General features: G+C 44.2%; 1 protein-coding gene across 5 annotated transcripts in view; it reads left to right on the top strand.

The window, feature by feature from the left end:
- The first annotated feature begins 1,434 nt into the window (after positions 1–1,434).
- acsl1a (acyl-CoA synthetase long chain family member 1a) overlaps positions 1,435–21,738 on the top strand; it is a 31,145-nt gene continuing 10,841 nt past the window's right edge. For 2 of the 5 annotated variants that reach the window (XM_035529679.2, XM_035529676.2), the window contains exons 1-5: positions 1,435–1,539; positions 13,776–14,016; positions 17,154–17,268; positions 17,385–17,449; positions 18,022–18,123. In XM_035529679.2, coding sequence (XP_035385572.1) covers positions 13,822–14,016; positions 17,154–17,268; positions 17,385–17,449; positions 18,022–18,123 — 477 coding nt within the window. In that variant the 5' untranslated portion in view covers positions 1,435–1,539; positions 13,776–13,821. Of the gene's footprint in view, positions 1,540–8,711; positions 9,114–9,322; positions 10,487–13,775; positions 14,017–17,153; positions 17,269–17,384; positions 17,450–18,021; positions 18,124–21,738 lie in introns of those variants that run through there. The other 3 variants (XM_035529677.2, XM_035529678.2, XM_081714239.1) reach the window with 3 other exon arrangements.

Raw genomic sequence — 21,738 nt, 5'->3', positions numbered from 1 at the left:
GGGGGAATATTTTTCGCTTCTTTCGACTTTCAAATTTAATGTATTATTAATCATCTTTCTCTATTTTTAAACGCTGCAAATATGGTTTCTGCTTAATTATATACTCTATTAGTCTTTGTAATTGGACATATTACCGGTGCCGTGACCCGCCTCTGCCTAATTAACATTTTTCAGCCCGACTGTAAGTGTAAAGTTTTGTGCTAAAGCGCCACCATGCGGACAATGATTTAACACGGAAATTTCACTTCATCAAACATTTTCATCTTGGTAAAGATATCTGACTATACATTTTGACAGTTTTTTTTTTATTGCTCACTAAATTCATATAGCCTACACGCCCTAAATCAGTGAATAAACGAACAAACAAATAAATAAATAAATAAAAATATCGTGTAACGTCTAACTGTCGAATATTGTGTTCACTGAGTATTCGTTAGTTTTCAGATTCCGACGTGGATGGGAAAAAACGTTGATCCGTGGACAATGCGTTGTCATGTGAGATGCGGTGACCCGCGGTGACCCCGGGCCAGCAACGGCCACAGTCCTTTAACTTCGCGCGCCACCGCGAGTTTCTCTTGCATTAGTTCACACGACATTCCTTATTGTGGTCGCACTACAATAGGCTTATAACAGCATCTTCCAAATTTCTGCCGAAATAGGCTAGATCTCAGCACTTACAAAAAGAGGCACACAGTGATATGTAGCCCTTCGATGACCAGTTTTGTTGCCGATATGATTATGTTCTTTCTTTCTTTCTTTTCTTAAATTCAAATTAATTCATACCGCCGGCAGCCCGTGACTCAATTTCAGGGTACGATAAACCAGGTGTACCATTTATTCACTAGAGGGAGTTCGTGGACTGTAAGATTGTAGATTTTTTGTAGCTCTTTCGAAGATTTCACTTCTGCGTAAACAATGCTTCACTGAAAGAAGCGTTTAAAAAAAATGTATATAAGCATAAATAACTGCATTGTTGTGATTATTTATCAAGTCCAAATAGTGTTCCTGTCACGATCTAGTAAGAAACTACCAAATGCATAAAACTAAACTCATTTGCACATTCACTGTCCTTTGTATTTGTCCAAGCAGAAATCTGCAGAAAAACGTTGTTTGTGTGTATGTGTGTGTGTGTGTGTGTGAGAGAGAGAGAGATAGAGAGAGAGATCGAGAGAGAGAGAAAGTGTGTGTGTGTGTGTGTGTGTGTGTGTGTGTGTGTGTGTGTGCGTGCGTGCAGTTATTCGCATGAATGCTAAACTGCTGTCATGTTTCCCATACTTTACATGTTGCAATAATCTTCGTTACTTTCAATTTTTCATGACTGGTTTCCCAAATTAAATGTTTCACGCGTACAAAATACACGGGCTGCAACGTACAAGATTCAGCCGGTGTGAATATGCTGTAAATATCGACCAATAGAAGCTTGCCCCTTACTTCTGCTTTGAAACATTTGACGGCGGTTAGGATTGGCCAACAGTGCTTTCCTATCTGAAGACAGCGTGCAACGCCATATCTCTCGCAAAACTGCGATCGCAATATCAGGTTTGTCTTCATTTATCCATCACGTTCTTGTTTTGAAATTGCAATTCTTCTTTATCACCGAGCCAATTTTCACGAGTTTTAAACGGGAATGATAAATGATAGAGTGGAAAGTATAGTTATTACTACAGGGTGCATGGTTACTGTGAAACTACGTATTGAAGCCGCGGTTGTTATTGTTTCACATGGGTAACTTTATCCGACGTGTTGGAGTCACCTAATCGCACGTTGAGGAGAGGAGTTATAATCCAGACACCACCAGGTCTGGGGAGATTGTTCTCAGCAGGACCTAAATACTACGCCTTGGGCTACAATTAATACATTTCGACCTTCGTTACAGTGTTATCAAGTGGCTTCACCATGTCGGGGCACCTTTGCGGTGATATGAGACACTGGCGGAGACTCAGAGAAAGGGGGCGGAGACGCGGCGCGCGTGTGACCGTCAACTTTGTTTGGAGACGGTCGTCAGGCTGCCGCGTGCTCAGAAGCTCGGAAAAGACCCCAAATGGCGCTATTGTTAGTTAATTAGCTAATGGAGAGACGAACTGGACAGGGTGACAATATCGCCTTTTGTCAGCGACGTGTTCTGGCATCACGCCTTTGCTGTTTAAACTTGACTCTATATTGTCGCATTCGCGCCTCGAGCGTTTTGCTGTGAATATATACACGAGAGTAGAAATGTCCGTGTGCTTTTAAAATGGTTTTGGCATTGAAAAGGCGCAACAGCTGTTTGCACCCCCCCCCCCCCCGCCCCCCAAACAGGCCTACACGTCAAATATGCCAAATATGAAATACACGACATGAATATATGTAAGACAGAAGGAAATGTTAGGTTAGGCAATTCAGATTCCCCCCAAAACACAGTGAGCCTGACCGCGTGCAACATGTGTTAAAGATCGCAGCGATGATATCCCTTTTAAAGGTACCATAAGCCAGATTTCAGTGTTTCAATGAGTGAGTCTACTTAACTGCAAGTCTGGATTTAATGCTAGAATAAGCAGTGCGCCAGGGATTTGTCCGAAATGGCCTTGTTCAGGAGTATTTTTAGTCCAGTTTTAGTGCAGGTAGTGTGTTCACGCTGAACAAAAATAGGACTGGATGTTATACTCAGATGATACGCTGATATTCAGAAACACTCTCTAATTGAGAGCTTCTATTCCATACAGATGGAATAGTGAGATGGACACATTTTGTCCTCCTATAAGTCTATTAGAACGTGATGCTATTTCACATTAGGCTAGTTGTAATATACAGGTAACAATTTTTTTAATGTTATCTCGGAAATGAGGCTTCCTAACTACTGGAGCAAAATGATAAGGTTCAGTGAGTGATTTGTTATTTATGTTTAGTTCACAGCATTTGTGTTCACTTTAAGTGCTGACATTCAAAAAGCTTAAAACACTCTTTAATGGAGCAACTCATGGACCAAGTGCAGCTTTCTCTCAACTCTCTTTCAACTCTGCCTGTGCACATTCTGTGTTGACATCACTCTAGAACTGCTCTTTCTTGCTAATTTCCACCAGACTTCCACCGAATGAGTCATTAAGGTCATGTGCTCTCCATCTAAATATCGGTGCAAATCCCCTCCCCTAACTGCCCCAATAGATGCACAAAGTAATAAATTGGCATGGTGGAAGACTTCTTTGTGGAGCATTTCCTTGACTGGTTAATACAGCTGTAATGTGATTGGTTAATTCAACTGTAAATTGATTGGTTAATGCAGCTGTAATGTGATTGGTTAATTAAACTATAATGTGATTGGTTAATTCAACTGTAATGTGATGTGAGCTCATGCCAAAGAGATTAAAATGCTGACTAGAATAAATGAACCCCACCCTCCCCTTTTTGTTGGTATGTGTTTTTTTTGTTTGTTTGTTTGTTTTTAGCTGTGATATCATTTTGGACTTGTTTGGACTTTATATTTGTTCTGTTTTTTTTTTAGCTGTAATATCATTTTGGACTTGATGTTGCTTTGCGTATTATGAGACAAATGGTGTCAGTGCAAAATGAACATTTTGCAGTGTGTGTGGGTGTGTGCAGATATGCTGCATATTTCAGTGAGCAGACAGGCTAACGGGCAGAGCTCATCTTCACAAGCCTCAGAGCCTTTGACTAAAAGGACCATTTATCAGATTAGACGCATCTATTTTCAGCCCCCACGCAGTAAATAATGAAAGTTCAGGTCCTCTCCTCATATATCAAAAGACAGGAAGTCTAGTTTACTCAAACAGCAGTGAACCAGAGCCTAACTGCCATTGTTTTGTACTGTGTGTTATACTGGCTGAAAGCATGAGGTAGTTTAGTCAGAATGAGCAAAGGCTGTGTGCATGTGTGCGTGTGTGTGTGTGTGTGTGCGTGCATGCAAGAGTGAGCGTGCACACCCCCACACTCATGTGCACCTTTTTGAAGGCACATGTTTGGTGAGCTCTGATTTATGTCAAATGTATAAACCAGATGCACCCAGGAACCCAAATGTGTGCAGTAGTTTAGGATTTACATTGCCTTTTGGTTCCATCTTACTTCTTCACTCATATTTTAACAGATTATTTAATGTACAATAGATGTAGCCTATGCGTTTCAGCTTCATTCTCATTTTGGTTTCCTTGCAAGAAGAGCTTCCCGGTCATCTTCTGTTTGTTACCAAGCAACAGGAAATGCTTAATGGACATTTAGAGCAGTTCAGGTTGTTTTAAATGATTCTTTATTTACTCATCTACTGCCACTTTATCTTCTGAAATAAGACCACGGTGGCTTGATTGCCGCAGGGCACAGAGCAGGACGCACAGACTCCCTCGATTTGGTGATACATTTAATAACATAAAACATATATGACACTCGAGGCACTCACACATAACAACGGACATTGTAGACAATAACAATGACACTTAAACGCCGGGTCCCGTTAACAGTGGATATGTAAACAACAATACTAACACTAACGATGACACTAACGTTAACAATGACAGTAATAGGAACAATGACCAACGGCAAGGCACACACAGGTGGTGGTTTAAATAGACAGACAAACATTTAACATCAACCCTTGCACAGGTGTGTGGCATCACGGAGGGTGTGGCTACAAACCCCCCTGCACGTGGCAGGCCATACCACGTGACTCGTGGGGGGGGAAGTGTTCCGTGACACCATTGCATGTGTCAAAACACACAGACACACGCAAAGTCATTGGTCTGCTTCTTACTGGAGTACCTGCTGTGGACACAAAATATTACCAGCCTTGACATATGAATAATTAATTCCATATTTAATGTCAACATGTATCACATGTACACAGATACATGTATCATATTCAGTGTCCAAGTGAAATGTATAAAAATATCATATAGAGGCAGATTCTCTGTAAGGGGTGTGTTGATCCTTCTAGCATAGTGAATTCTGACATTCTGGGTCTGTTTGCTTGTGGACTCACTTTTGTCCTCTCTCTTCCTGCTGTTGGCCATTCTTTGTTTGGTTGGCTATCGTGTAGGGCATGCAGACTGTCAGCTACTGTTCCTATACCTCAGCTGACCAATTGGAAAGGAGCTACCGGCACCTTCAGGCCATTTCGACCAATAAGAGGGCATTGCTTTATTATGTAACGGAATAGTGTGCATTAGGAGCTGTGTGGTATTTCAGGTTTCAAAGGACAAAACACTGCTTAGCACATTCATATACATAGTGTTTGAAAAAGAAACTTGCTTTTCTAATCTGGAATGCAGGGAAGGAGACTGACACAATTGGGTCTGGAAGGCTTTTCCAGTGTGGAAATTTTACACGGAAAGTTTGGGTTCGGCTTAGTGCTCCGGCGTCTGGTTTTTACTCTGGGATTCGTGTTTTGCTTATCGGACCGAGAAGAGGTCTGTGTGAGGATGTGGGAAGGGTCTACAAGAAAACACAGAGACCAGTGGAGTCCTAGAGGGAGAAAGAGATACAGATAGAGCAATAGAGTGATACAGGGAAAGAGAGACAGAGAGGGAAAGAGAGTGGGCGATTGAGAGAGAGAGAAGATAATGAAGAAAACTGACTTAACACATACTTCTGAGTGCATAATCATTCCCAAATACATACATATTTTATGTGTCCACAGTGCCCTAGTTATACTATGCAGATTAGTTTGACTCAGAGTACCAATTTCAATTTAAAAGTGTCCTGGTGTAAAGACGTCAACCAAATCAGCAACCCAGAACCAAACCCAGTCACTTGAGCTATAAACCATTCACGAACCCGATCTGCCTCATTACAGTCTTATATAAAACAGCATTTGATAAGCCCACGTAACATGCTGATGAGAGTCATGTCGCCCTCAGTTGGTCCAGACCCATGGAGGCCGAAAAATGTGTCACCACTGTCCAGTATGTGTTTGTACCACCTCTCGAAACATGTCACTCATCCAGGCTCTCTCGTGCTACACAGATGGCAGCACACGAAGCAGTGTAAGGCAAAACATTCTGGGTTGTTTTCACATTTAATGTTCAGCACCGAGCCTAAATTCTGTATTTAAGCCCACATGGGCAGCAGTCTAGCGTCGCGCCATTGTAGAGGGCTGACCAGTAAGGTATGCTAGAAGTTTAAAAGACAAAATCACTTTTTATTGTGGAGTACACATAAACCAATCCAGCTCCATGAATCCCCCTCCCCCTTGCTCGCCGGTGTCCCCTAGTGGGCACTCTGCATTCTGAGGATCCATCAGAACTGGATCCACTTAAAACACCCCGGCAGGCACAGGGCACAGCTCTTTGGTTGCTATGAGCAACCGTAAATGACCTGATGAAGCAGTTGTCTGTTCTGGTCGGGGCCGGATCGAGGCGGCCCATTCCAGCCATCACTACTCGTCCTGAAGGTGAAGCTCCTCCCTCCCGTCCCCCTGCCAATGGCGCTCCAGGTCGGGCGGCTGCTTGTGCGGCTAACCCCGAGAGATGCACTGGAGACCCGGATAGATGCAGGGATTTTCAACAGAAACCCTGCTGGTTCCTTACCGAGCCTTCTAAAGTGGTTTTCCCGTTAACTGGAAGGGCCTCGGACACAGCACGTGACCACGTTGCTCGGAGTCCCGAGGGATCTGTTGGCATTTCGGGGACCTCGGTTCACCAGGCAGTTTTGGAAGGCCTTCTGCTGGCTGATGGGAGCCACAGTGAACCTTTGGGAACCACAGTGAGTTCAACAGCCAAACAAAACGGGTCCCCAGGCCCTGGGTCGGACCCTGCACTGCCTGACATCGACTAAACCCTCCTCCCGGGCAGTATGCTTGTCATGAGCCCTCTGGTGTTTGTCGTTGGGCATGTTGCCGTTTGAATGCCAGTTTGGGTACCCTCCCCCTACGTTCGCTGAGCTGGAAGACAAGGTCCCGGGTGAGGAACTGTACGTCCAGCACTGCTGATGGATTTAAGAGAAGGCAAAAGAGCTCAAAATAAGTGCTGAGTTGTTTTGGAGAAACTCTTGCCTTTAACTAACACACAAGCCCATTCCCCTTTTAAGCCTCTGTTTCATTAGAACACATATATCTCTCTGGCTTCTTTTACTCACTGGCTCCCTCTAGTGAGCGTTCTGCACTCGGTCCCGCCACACCGTCCTCTCTCCTGCTCAGCCTGACAGCTGAGACTAGACTGTGCTTTGCTACTCAGTTCTTACACACATTTGGGTTCAGCTGCCTTGCTGTCTAATTCCGTTTTGAAAGGATCAACACAGAAGACTTGGCACCAGATTATTGGTGGACCAGGTGTTAAATCTGACAACGAAATTTAAGAAAAGTGAGAGTTACACAAGGCACTCAGCCTAGCCAGGTGTAGATTAGAGTAAGACATGCTCAGTAATTACTCTGTAGAACCCCCCCCCCCCCCCCCACACACACACACACACAGCATGTCTTACTCTAATTTACGCCTGGCTCTACATAACTACATAAGTCGTGCTATTGGGATTTTGCCCATTTATATAGCTCAACAGTTGTGCACCACACCTGTGTTGACTGCTGGCTTCCATGTCAATGATGCGTGGTTTATGTAATCCCTCACACACATGCTGCTGTCATACTGCAACCGCTGTGTGTGTGTGTGTGTGTGGGGGGGGGGTAATTTTGCTTGCCTCTTTTCTTAGATTTGAATCTGGTCTCACTTTTTGGTTCTAGGTAACCAAAGCTCGCATACACACACAAACACACACACACATTGTATTTTATTCTGAGGTAATGATGTCTTGTTCACATAAATATTATCAGTGACAGGAGCTTTTCTGTGTTGGTGGTCAATATAAGAACAGCTCTGTCACTGGCTTGTACTATTAGCAGGCCAAGTATGGAGATATGTCAGCTTTCACTCACTCATACACACATATACTCACTCACTCACTCATTCACACACACACACACACACACACACACACACACACACACACACACACACACACACACACACACACACACACACACACACACACACATACACACACACACACACACACACACACAAATATGCACACACGCAGCCAAACAACCATGTGACTAGTTTGGCATTTTCCATCTGCACACACACACACACACACACACACACACACACACACACACACACATACACACACACACACACATACACACACACACACACACACACACACACACACACATACATACACACACACATACACACATACACACACACACACACATACACACACACACACACATACACACACACACACACACACACACACACACACACATACACACACAGTACACATGGACACTGGTAGCTCTCTCATAAGGCCACTTGCCCTCACAGATATGAATTGACCTTGTATCCTTGCAGTTTGTATTACCTCCTAAATGTTCTATCCGTGGGGAATGCATTGTGTGTGTGTGTGTGTGTGTGTGTGTGTGTGTGTGTGAGAGAGAGAGAGAGAGAGCGAGAGAGAACATATGTGTGTAAGGATAACTACTGTGGGTCAATATCACACCCCCAACTCTTCCCACACTACTATCCACTAAAACTCGTCTTGCTGGTATTCCAGTACAAACACACAAACACACACACACTGCTGCTTTGATGTGGGTCATGTGTGTGTGTGTGTGTGTCTGTGTGTTTGTGTGTGTGTGAGAGAGAGAGAGAGAGAGGGGGGGAGGGAGGGAGGGAGAGTGCTTACAGATAAAGACAGAAGGTATACTCAAACAATGCCAAGATCACTCTGGTGAAAGACACACACACACACCCATATAGAGCTTATATTGCTTTGCCCTCAGTTAAGGGAACGATCAGTGTTCAGGCATCTGTACTAAGTGAGAGAAAGGGAGAGAGAAACAAAGAGAGGAAGAAGAGATAAAGTTACAAGAGAGTAAGAGAAGGATAAAGGGAGAACGCGAAGGAGAGAGAGGGGGTAGCGTTAGCCTAAGGGTGAGTGCTGCTGTTTAAAGGGGCGTGCTGCTATTCTTAGGGACAAGGCATGTAGCTTCACAGCGCTAATTCCTCTTACGGCATCACGCGCGCCACATATGCACTCCGGGCTTCCGTAAACACTCGCGTGGGGGATAATCTTCGCCCGCTTCCAGTTGGTCTCTGTTCCAGCGGTCTTTTTCTGAGGCTGTAAGTATGGTGCGTGGTTTTGTTTTGTTTTTTTGATCTGCTTAACCGTCAAAGCCAGGAGTCTATGTTTGGATGAGTCACAGGTCCGTGGGGGGTGTGTGCGCACGTGAGTGAGGAAAGCGTGTCGGCGAGGGTGCTGGGATGGTGTGTGAGTGTGTGCAGGTGTGTGTGTGTGTGTGTGTGTGTGTGTGTGTGTGTGTGTGTGTGTGTGTATTATATACAACAGTGTTTGCAGTAAATATGAATTCAGAAAGATCACCAAACTTGTCACCTGCTTTTTGCAACAAATCCTCATTTATGCAAGTTGTTGTTAAAAGTGATTAATGAATGGCAACAAAAACACTTTAAAAAAGAATTTTTTGCTTTCATTCGCAACACCGGAAAGTCATCAGCACTGGAGTTTTGGAATGGAGTGTCACGTTCTGTAATGACTCAGATAAAGCCAGACGCTCGCAGATAAAAGGAGGTGTGGTTTTACTCAGTAAGGGATAATCCAACACGATAGACAAAGTACAGGTAAGGGTCAGAACCAGAATCACAGAGGTAACAGAGCCAGAGTACATCACAAACAGGGTATAAACAGTCCAAGGTCGAAATCCAGAAAGGCAATCTAATCAGGCAGATAAAACCAAACTGGGCAGGCGAAGACAGGAGACTAATCGGACAAAGAACAGAGATACCGTAAGACAGTCAGAACTAATGCTCGGTGTGCACTGACAGTTGAAGTGGCAATAGTTCACAAAGTGTGTCTGGTAATGACAGGTATAAATAGGCAGTGGAAATGAGTAGCAGGTGATCTTAACAGTGATGATGAATGTGGGTATGGTTGGTGATTGGCTGGATGTTCTTCATCATTGGAATGCTGGGAGTCGTAATTAATCCAAGGAAACTGGTGGCATGACAGTAACTCACCCCCCAAAGGAGTCCGGAACTACCACCACCATAGCTAGAAACCGTCGCACCGGTACAGGATCCCCTAGACGATGCCCGGTGTGGATGACCCCTAGGAAACGGAGCAGGCCTGTCTGGGCGTGGAAATCAGACAGCAGACCAGGATAAAGGATGTCATGCGAGGAACCTCAGGGACACACCCCTCCCAATCCACCCAGACAGTGGAGAGAACCCCCCTCTCCTCCTATTGTCCATGATGCGTCATTCTTCACACACCGGGGTCCCATCAACGACACATGGAAATAGTGGTGACATTGTTTATGCGCTTGGGAATTCCGAGAGGGCCGATGAATGTAGAGCCGGCAGCACCCTGGGGAGTAAAAATCCCTTGTAGACAGCCAAATTTGATCCCCAGATTGGTAAACCGGAGTCCAACCCCTGTGCCGATCAGCCCGCTCCTTGCAGCATTTCAAAACTTAATCGATGCGTAGGTGAGTCTCCCCCCACACTTTCTCGATTCATCCATTCATCCATTGCTCACAATTGAAGTCCACAGCAAACAGTATGGAAGGGTCTGGATGCTTAAGTACTGCCGCAGGGTTCTGGCATTGGTCCAGAGGTCTATCATAGCCCCTTTCACCAGAGCTGTCAGAGTATTTGCTATACTGCTAAAATTTCTAATAAATCTTCTATTGAAATTTGCAAAACCAAGAAAAGTCTGAAGCTTTCTGATGGAGGTGGGGACTGGCTATTGGAGTATAGCCTCATGGTCAGCCATAGTAATACCACTGTGATTATTGTATAACCCAAGAAGGTTGTAGATGTGATGTGAAATTCACACTTCTCCCACACTTTTTTCACATATAGTTGGTGGTCCAGGAAGTCGCTTCAGAGCAGACATGTTGCACATGGTTATCAAGATCCGCAGAATAAATATCATCCATATAGGCGCTCACGAATTGTCCGATAAACTCCCGAAGCACATCATTAATGAAAGCTTGAAATGCTGAGGCCGTACGGCCTCATTACATTGTACTCATAGTGACCTCTAGGTGGTTTAGGGGCGGTTTTCCACTCGTCTCCTTTCTACGAAGATCGAGCTTGGTGAAGTATTTGGCATCTTTAAACTGCTCGAGTGTCATGGGAATAAGAGGCAGAGGGTAAGTATATTTCTTAGAAATCTGATACAGGTTGCGGTAATCAATGCACTGGTGTAGACCTCCATCTTTTTTCTTTACAAAGAAGAAACCTGATGCAATGGGAGAAGTTGAGGGCTGAATAAAGCTTTAGGGCCTCAGTGTAGGTTTCCATAGCTTTCTCCTCCTCTTGAGTGAGTGGGTAAATGCGTGCCTTGGGTACTGTGGGCCCATATAATAGTTCTACGGCGCAATCATAAGGGCAGTGAGGAAGAAGTTGGGTGGGCCTGTCTTTACTAAAAATGAATGAAAGGTCCTGATATTCATTGGGGATGGTATAGACCTGGTCTACTGCTTGACTTTCAGCAGTAGTGAGACAAAGACTTAGGGCAGGGAGCTTTAACCTGTCCTTGATGCATTGAGGAGATCAGTGAAGGATTTCCATTTGTGACCATGATATGATAAGGTCATGCTGTTCCAACCACGATACACCAAGAATAATGGGGAACACGGTAGCTTTGATCAACAGGAAGGATATGAGCTCTGAATGAAGTCTGCTGGTAGAAAGTGTTATGGGTTTAGTGCAATGTGTGATGAATCCAGCCCCTATTAGGGCACCGTCAAGGGCATCCAGATGAAGGGTTTGTTGAAGATGCTCTATGGGAATGTCCAGTTCCTTGATCAGGTGAGTGTGCGGGAAGTTTCCCTCTGCTCCTGAGTCAATTAGGGCTGTAAACCCAACATGAGGTCTAACATGACATTCTCTGAGGACGCAACCCGCAGAGCCACAGTACAAGCAGAAGCCCTCCTGTATGCATGGTCTCCGCTCTTCAACAGTAAGGTGAGAGGAGTCACGTTGCATGGGTTCCATCTGAGGGTCCTGCCGGGTCTTCGTTCGGATTCCAGCAGCTGGGTAAGAGGGACAAACACTGCTTGCACCTCCTGGTTTCCGTTCCTGGAGAAAGCAATCTAGATGAATGGCCAGAGCGATAAGTTGGTCAAGGTTTAAATCATCATCTCCATGAGCCAATTTATGTAGCACTTCCATGTCAAGACCATTTCGAAACTTGACAAGCAGGGCAGCTTCGTTCCATCCACTCCCGGTGGCAGTTTCCCGGTGGAAACTCAAGGGCATAGTCTGAAACCACTTGCTCTACCCTCATGTGGATGGACAAAGATTGATTTGAATCGCAAAAGAAAGGTCTTATAGCGTGATGCCTATACGTTGTTTCATACAGCTGTGACCCAATCAAGAGCAGTCGAGAGGTGAGAAAAGCTATTTTTGCTTGATTAGAACAAGAGAGATAACCATTATAATATATGGAACATTGCAGCAGAAAACCTAGACAATTATCTAGGGAACCGTCATACTTATCTTGTTTACTGACTTTAAAAACAGGATAATTACTGACGGGAGGTGCAACAGTACTTGAGAGATGATCTTTCCGAGGATGTGAAACCAAGGTTTGTAGTTGGGAGGTGAGATCTCTCATGTATTGTCCAAGTTCCATCATTTGAGTCGGTCGTTGTGCCTGCTGTTTGGCAATCCCATTCATAGAGCATGTAAACCCCTCCAGTAACTGGTGTTGTTGTAAACATTGTAAACATTCTTGAGTGAACACAGCCTTCTTCAATGCCTCTGAATCCGTCGTCTGCATAGAAGGCAAAATATTCTGTAATGACTCAGATAAAGCCAGACACAGGGCTTAGAAGTAGAGACTGAGGCTGAACTGGAGCAGGTCTGAGGATGGAATGGAGCTGGACTATAGGTGGTGGCTTAAGGAGTAGCTGTGAAAGCACCAAGGGGGATGAGAAATCAGTCGGGGTCGGGTGGCACCTACCTTGCACAAAACACAAACACAACCATTTCTTGCCAATCATCCACAAGGAGAGGGTCAAGGAGAAGGTCGCAGAGAGGTCACGGAGGAGTCAATGAGGTAGAAAAAGAGGCAGGAAAATGAAGAGGCAGGGAAACAGGAGGGAAGGTTGAATATATATGGGAATATATATGGAAGTTGGAGCATGGGTTTCAGACATAGTCCTCTGGCCAGATTTCAGTTATTGTGCAATTTTAGAACTGCTGTTACTATTAGAACAGCCATTAAATTCTTCCACCTTCCTGCCTTACATTTCTGAGTCTCATCACTCTAAATACGATACTGGAGCTAGCAGCAGGCTAGGTCACCAACAGGACAACAAGGGTAAACCAGATATCAGGGCTGACTAACAGGAAGGTTCCTTTCCTCCCCTCATGTTGGCCAGCTGTAGGCTTTGGCATGTGTTACCCTGTGAATTCGGAGTTCTCTGTAAACCCACCCAACCTCCATGTCCTGTCCCACTCCATACACACACTGCTAACAAGAAGCTATAGAACTAAGATGGTCCTGCAAGACTACACCCAAAACTTAATGCATGTTTACCCACTGTTCTGCTGTTTGAAAATGGACTTCTTTATAGTTAAGACTCTTATAGATAGATAGATAGATAGATAGATAGATAGATAGATAGATAGATAGATAGATAGATAGATCACTTTATTCATTCCCAGGGGGAATGATTGGAAGAGGACTGGTCAACACTGATGACCTCATGGCTTTAGTGACCCAGTATATGTCTTTTCCCCCTCCTCTTTTTCTCTACACAGATTCCTGTGTGCTTGTCATTGAGGAGCTCCCCCTAGTGGCCGAGCCATGCAGGTGCAGGACCTGATCCGCCAGTTCCGCGTGCCTGACCTAGGCGACATGCGGCAGTACGTGCGGAGCTTGCCCACCAACACGCTGATGGGCATGGGCGCCTTTGCCGCCATCACGACCTACTGGTACGCCACCAGGCCGCGAGCGCTCAAGCCTCCGTGCGACCTCGCCATGCAGTCCGTGGAGGTGGAGGTGAGTGCGTATCAGAACGGCGCCCCCTGCTGGGGGTGAGGTAAGAGTGTTAACAGGCGAAAGAGGCCTAACATTGCATTAGATGTATTAATAAAGTAAAACATAAAGGAGTATAGTATAATATATGCAAATGATTTGCATACAGGGCCTCTGTAGAGGCCTCTGCAGGCTTCAGCAAAGGATCTTGGGTAGGCTTTGATGGACCTCAGTGTAAGATATACTGTATGTCCTCTCCATCAGGTTCAGGATGGTACAGAAAATCAGTCTTTTTTAGTACAAGGTTAAGAGAAGTCGTCTCTTGGAATGTGGCGGTAACAGGTTTCATCTGGTGTTAGTGTTGAATGTCAGTTTGCATATGATGACTAGTGGATGTTGACTAGTTTGGATGTAATGGTGGCAATGCAAACCATAGTATGTAAAAGGGTGGGGTGAATACATAATCAGTTCTGACCAATGTATAAAAATGTGGATTCTTTGTTTGGTTGTGGGGCATTCTCCGGACGGTGCCTCAATAATGCTTGTTAACGTTAACTTGCAATAAAACTTTCACTTAACGTCTGCCTGCGTGGATGCTGCAGTGGGGCGATAGTCTTACTCAGGGGTGTCTGGCGCCGGTCCAGGGGGTCCGCCGGTCTGCAGACGTCAGCTCCGATCTTGCACACCTGACGCAGTTCATCAAGTCCTTGGCTAATATCTGCACGTTGGAGCTGGGTGTGTCGGGAGCTAACCTCTGCAGGGTTTGAGTTGGGATTAATCGTGTGTGTGTGTGTGTGTGTGTGCATCTGTAACAGGATGGCAGAGTGTTAGCAACAGGTAGAACAAAGCAGCCAGTGTCTTGTGTTCACTATGACATATCCCCATGCCTCTATTTCCTGTCATTGTGTATGTCACTCTGGGTGTGTGTACATATAAATATATATGTGTGTGTGTGTGCGTGTGTATCCCCATGTGGTTGCGATCAGAAAATGTGACCTGATTTTCCCTTTCCACACACATTCCAACCTCATCTGTTATTTCTGTGTGTGTGTGTTTTGTAGATTTTAGGAGAAAAAAAATGATTGTACAAAAAACCCTATAAAGGTATGACATGTATGAACCAACATACTGAAATGGTAATACAACAAACATACTGTGTGTGTGTGCGCGTGTGTTCGTGTGCGTGTGATGGGGAGGATATTTTCAGCTATGTGAGTCTTTGAACTCAGCTGGTGGAGGTCTTGACTAGTCTGTGAGGATCCTACACCAAGCATACAGAATAGTCACTATTACTGTATTACTGATACTGAAATCTCATTGTTGGAGTAGCTACTATTTGTAACGCGTGGTGGCCCGAGTGCCGCAGGGCGCGAGGCAGGACACACACACTTCCTCGACAGGGACGAACATTTATTAACATAAACGACAGCAGCACTCACACGTATTACAAACGATAAACATGAACATGAAACGATTGACGTTAAACGAACACGATACACAAGAATAAATCTAAACACGTTACATTCAGACATTACGCCGACAATGACCAACGACTCCGCACACCCTGACGTGAGTTTAAATACCCACAGACAAAACGAAGTACAGGTGTGTGCAGGCGTGGCCACAAATGAAACTCCTCCCACTGCATGTGGCTGGCCAAACCATGTGACTCGCGGGAGGCGAGCGTTCCGTGACACTATTACTAATGCTCTGTTAATATTATTAACATTACTCTATTATTATTATTATTATTATTAATATTACTCTATTACTATTACTCAATTAATATTACTCTATCACTATTACTCTATTCATAATACTCTATTATTCTATTACTCTGTTATTCTATTACTCTTAATAATACTCTAGTACTATTACTCTATTAATAATACTCTAGTACTATTACTCTATGAATATTACTCTATTATTCTATTACTCTGTTATTCCATTACTGTATTAATAATACTCTAGTACCAATACTCTATTAATAATACTCTAGTACCATTACTCTATTAATAATACTCTAGTACTATTACTCTATTAATAATACTCTATTATTCTATTACTCTGTTATTCCATTACTGTATTAATAATACTCTAGTACTAATACTCTATTAATAATACTCTATTATTCTATTACTCTGTTATTCCATTACTGTATTAATAATACTCTAGTACTATTACTCTATTACTATTATTACTCTTATACAGCCTTCAGATGCTGAACTATCACACATCACTCACATACACACATGCATTCACACACACACTCTCTCTCTCTCTCTCTCACACACACACACACACACACACACTCACACACACACACACTCACACTCACACACACACACACACACACACACACACACACACTCACACTCTCACACACACACACACAAACACACACACACAGTCATGACTTTGTTGATTTTTCTCGTAATAATAAGAGAAGGACCAGCTCTTAGCCCACATGGTTGCTATGGCACCAGCCAGTCTAAATTTATAGGAACATTTCTCTTTCTCATTCTCTCTCGCTTTCTCTTTTTCTCACACTCTTTCTTTTTCTCCCTCCTTCTCTCTCACTCTCACTCTCCCTCAATCTCTTCAGCTGTGTCTCTCTCCTTCACCTGCACATAATGACACACAACCTGCTGATCTCCAAACCATATTTACTTGACCAAGGTTTAAAAAAGCAAGTATACAATACAAACCCTCACTGTCTGCTCCTGAGGAATTTGGTTACATTTACTTCAGCTCAGCAAAACATATTACACAAATCCATATTACCCATCCACCCACACATAGCCCTCTTACCCCCCCTTTCACCAGATCTAGATTAAAGAGTCCCTTTAATTTGATCAGGGGTTTGTTGTTATTATCTGTTATTGATCGTGTTCTTGGCATTCACCCTCCACACCGATGTGGTCCTCAACTGCTTCACGCATTAATATTTTAGTAAAGGGGGTTCTATGTTATTAAATGCCTGTTAGAAGTTTTCAGATGGACTATGAGGTTTTCGATTGATGGGTTCATGGTTTTCAGCTGCACTGTGTTTTTGATTGGTGGGTTTGTGGTTTTTAGCTGGATTGTGACATTTTTGACTGGTGGGTTCATGGATTTCAGCTGGACGCTGACGTTTTTGATTAGTGGGTTCATGCTTTCAGGGCATGGAATACGCTCGCCGGTCAATCTTATTGGACGATGACAAGCTGATGACCCACCTCTATGCGGATGTGAGGACGATGTACGAGGCTTTTTTACGAGGAATGAAAGTATCCAGTAAGTGTTCGCTACAAACTTGACTTTTTCTTACTCTTACTAAGGAGACACCTTGTGTCTTTCTTTTGTTGGTTAATGCTTTAAGGTTAAAGGTCATATATGTTTCCCCTGCACAGATAATGGGCCTTGTCTAGGAGCTAGAAAACCCAATCAGGCTTATGAATGGTTGTCATATAAAGAGGTAAGAGGTCACTGCATTAGTCAGAGGTCATGTACTACTTCATTAAGGGTCAGAGATAACGTGCCACTGTCATACTGATGATATTTTGAAGTGCTGGTTACTAATAGCAAAACATTGAGTTTCAGCACTGCTACAAAAGAAGATTACAAACATTAAACACCCATATTGCTTTATAATACTTTATATATAATTATACTTTCACAATATTAAAATAAATTCTGCTTATGCCTTTTCCTCTAAGGCAAAATCTCTCAAAAATGCATTCTTCTGGTTATTTGATGATATTACTAAAGTTTACACCTTTGTTTGTGTGTACGTGTGTGTGTGTGTGTGTGTGTGTACGTGTGTGTGTGTGTGTACGTGTGTGTGTGTGTGTGTGTGTGTGTGTGTGTATGTGTGTGTGTGTGTCCGTGTGTGTGTGTGTGTGTATGTGTGTGTGTGTACGTGTGTGTGTGTACGTGTGTGTGTGTGTGTGTGTGTGTGTGTGTATGTGTATGTGTGTGTGTGTGTACGTGTGTGTGTGTGTGTGTACGTGTGTGTGTGTGTGTGTGTGGGGGGGGGGGGGGGTGTAGGTTGCAGACAGAGCTGAATTAATTGGTTCAGCATTGTTACACAGGGGCCACATTTCAACAGGAGACAAGTACGTTGGCATCTTCGCCCAGAACAGACCTGAGGTACGCACGCACGCACTCACATACACACATAGACACACACACACACACACAGATGCACGTGCGCGCACACACACACACACACACACACACACACACACACACAGATGCACGTGCGCACACACACACACACAGATGCACGTACGCACACACACACACACACACACACACAGATGCACGTGCACACACACACACACACAGATGCACGTGCGCACACACACACACACACACACACACACGGACACAGATTAAAAAAAACATGAACATCTATACACATACACTTACAAACATATACATACACATGTTCATGCATATTCAGGCACTAAATTAAACTCAAATATAGTTAAACAATATTTAAAGGTAGAATCATTCAACATCTTAATGAAATCTAAAGTAGGTTAAACTTGGTTAAAGCAGCACTGGCTTGTATAAGATCTGTCTGAGCTCAGTGAACTCTGCCCCCAGCCCTCTCCACTTCAGTGGAGGAGAAAGGAATCTGTGGTGTTTAGGCTTAAAAAAAATGCTATAAAACCTGTTGAGAACAAAGTCTTGCAACGTAACCTTTTCGGGAAGTGAAAGTGTTGAAGTCTGATGTGTTTGGCCATTTGCTTCATGCTAGAGCGCTTTCATAGCTTCTTTTTTACTAATTTTGATGTGTTTGGCCATCTCTCATAACTTGGAATTCTCGGTTCTGAACGGCAACAGGCAAACATATTAGCATATTAGCTAACATGTTAGCCTGCTAGCCCTTAAATGGTGCCACCTTGTTCTCAGCACAGTTGTATGCTTCTAACAGCTGTTAGCAATCGTCATGAAGCGTTTACACTGTAACTAAGACACATACTGGTGAAGTTCACTGTGAGATGTTTCACTGGCCATGACGTGACTGTATACGCTTTCCTTGCCTGAAAAGCGTGAAGTGTTAATGACTCCTCGTTACAGCAGGTCCGGAATATTCTATGGATATAATGCACCTGTCAAACAAGAGTAGGCACAGCAGGCCTGTGCTAACTTAGATAAAGACATCCTACTGGAAGCCCCCGATAAAAGGACTGTAGGGCTGTAGAATTTAAATTTATGGCATTTAGCTAATACTTTTTTCCAAAGTGATTTACAATTATGACAACTTGACAACTATGAGTACAACTTGAGCAATTGAGGGTTAAGAGCCTTACTCAGGGGCCCAACAGTGGTAAGTTGGCAGTGGGGGGGCTTGAATTAGCAACCTTCCGATTACAAGTCAAGTACCTTAACCACTGAACTACCACTGACCAGAATGGCAGTAGGGCTGTAGAATGACTGTATGGCTGTAGAATGGCTTTATGGCTGTAGAATGACTGTATGACTGTAGAATGGCTGTATGGCTGTAGAATGAGTGTATGGCTGTAGAATGGCAGTAGGGCTGTAGAATGGCTGTATGGCTGGAGAATGGCTGTATGGCTGTAGAATGGCAGTAGGGCTGTAGAATGGCTGTATGGCTGTATAATGAGTGTATGGCTGTAGAATGGCAGTAGGGCTGTAGAATGGCTGTATGGCTGAGGAATGGCAGTAGGGCTGTAGAATGGCTGTATGGCTGAGGAATGGCAGTAGGGCTGTAGAATGGCTGTATGGCTGTAGAATGGCTGTATGGCTGTAGAATGACAGTAGGGCTGTAGAATGGCTGTATGGCTGTAGAATGGCTGTATGGCTGTAGAATGGCAGTAGGGCTGTAGAATGGCTGTATGGCTGTAGAATGGCTGTATGACTGTAGAATGGCTGCATGGCTGTAGAATGACTGTATGACTGTAGAATGACTGTATGGCTGTAGAATGGCAGTAGGGCTGTAGAATGGCTGTATGGCTGTAGAATGGCTGTATGGCTGTAGAATGAGTGTATGGCTGTAGAATGGCTGTATGGCTGTAGAATGGCTGCATGGGTGTAGAATGATTGTATGGATGTAGAATGACTGTATGGCTATAGAATGGCTGCATGGCTGTAGAATGACTGTATGGCTGTAGAATGGCTGTATGGCTGTAGAATGAGTGTATGGCTGTAGAATGGCAGTAGGGCTGTAGAATGGCAGTAGGGCTGTAGAATGGCATTAGGGCTGTAGAATGGCTGTATGGCTGTAGAATGGCTGCATGGCTGTAGAATGACTGTATGGCTATAGAATGGCTGCATGGCTGTAGAATGACTGTATGGCTGTAGAATGGCAGGGCTGTAGAATGGCTGTATGGCTGTAGAATGGCTGCATGGCTGTAGAATGACTGTATGGCTATGGAATGGCTGTATGGCTGTAGAATGAGTGTATGGCTGTAGAATGGCATTAGGGCTGTAGAATGGCTGTATGGCTGTAGAATGGCTGTATGGCTGTAGAATGGCTGTATGGCTGTAGAATGGCTGTAGGGCTGTAGAATGGCTGTAAGGCTGTAGAATGACTGTATGGCTGTAGAATGGCAGTATGGCTGTAGAATGTCTGTATGGCTTTAGAATGACTGTATGGCTGTAGAATGGCTGTATGGCTGTAGAATGGCATTAGGGCTGTAGAATGGCTGTATGGCTGTAGAATGGCTGCATGGCTGTAGAATGACTGTATGGCTATAGAATGGCTGCATGGGTGTAGAATGACTGTATGGATGTAGAATGACTGTATGGCTGTAGAATGGCAGTAGGGCTGTAGAATGGCTGTATGGCTGTAGAATGACTGTATGGCTGTAGAATGGCTGTATGGCTGTAGAATGTATGTATGGCTGTAGAATGGCAGTAGGGCTGTAGATTGGCTGCATGGCTGTAGAATGGCTGTATGGCTGTAGAATGGCTGTATGGCTGTAGAATGGCTGTATGACTGTAGAATGGCTGCATGGCTGTAGAATGGCTGTATGGCTGTAGAATGGCTGCATGGCTGTAGAATGACTATGGCTGTAGAATGGCAGTAGGGCTGTAGAATGGTTATATGGCTGTAGAATGGCTGCATGGGTGTAGAATGACTATATGGATGTGGAATGACTGTATGGCTGTAGAATGGCTGTATGGCTGTAGAATGTCTGTATGGCTTTAGAATGACTGTATGGCTGTAGAATGGCTGTATGGCTGTAGAATGGCTTCATGGCTGTAGAATGGCTCTATGGCTGTAGAATGACTGTATGGCTGTAGAATGGCTGTAGGGCTGTAGAATGGCATTAGGGCTGTAGAATGGCTGTATGGCTGTAGAATGGCTGCTTGGCTGTAGAATGACTGTATGGCTGTAGAATGAGTGTATGGCTGTAGAATGGCTGTATGGCTGTAGAATGACTGTATGACTGTAGAATGGCAGTAGGGCTGTAGATTGGCTGCATGGCTGTAGAATGACTGGATGGCTGTAGAATGGCAGTAGGGCTGTAGAATGGCTGTAGGGCTGTAGAATGGCTGTATGGCTGTAGATTGGCTGTATGACTGTAGAATGGCTGCATGGCTGTAGAATGACTGTATGACTGTAGAATGGCTGTATGGCTGTAGAATGACTGTATGGCTGTAGAATGGCTGTATGGCTGTAGAATGGCTGCATGGCTGTAGAATGACTGTATGGCTGTAGAATGGCAGTAGGGCTGTAGAATGGCTGTATGGCTGTAGAATGGCAGTAGGACTGTAGAATGGCAGTAG

The sequence above is a fragment of the Electrophorus electricus genome, chromosome 5 (genome assembly GCF_041902795.1).
Source record: "Electrophorus electricus isolate QZ-2024a chromosome 5, ASM4190279v1, whole genome shotgun sequence".
NCBI lineage: Eukaryota > Metazoa > Chordata > Actinopteri > Gymnotiformes > Gymnotidae > Electrophorus > Electrophorus electricus.
The sequence above is the reverse complement of the archived record's forward strand: the minus strand, read 5'-3'. Positions and strand labels throughout refer to the sequence as shown.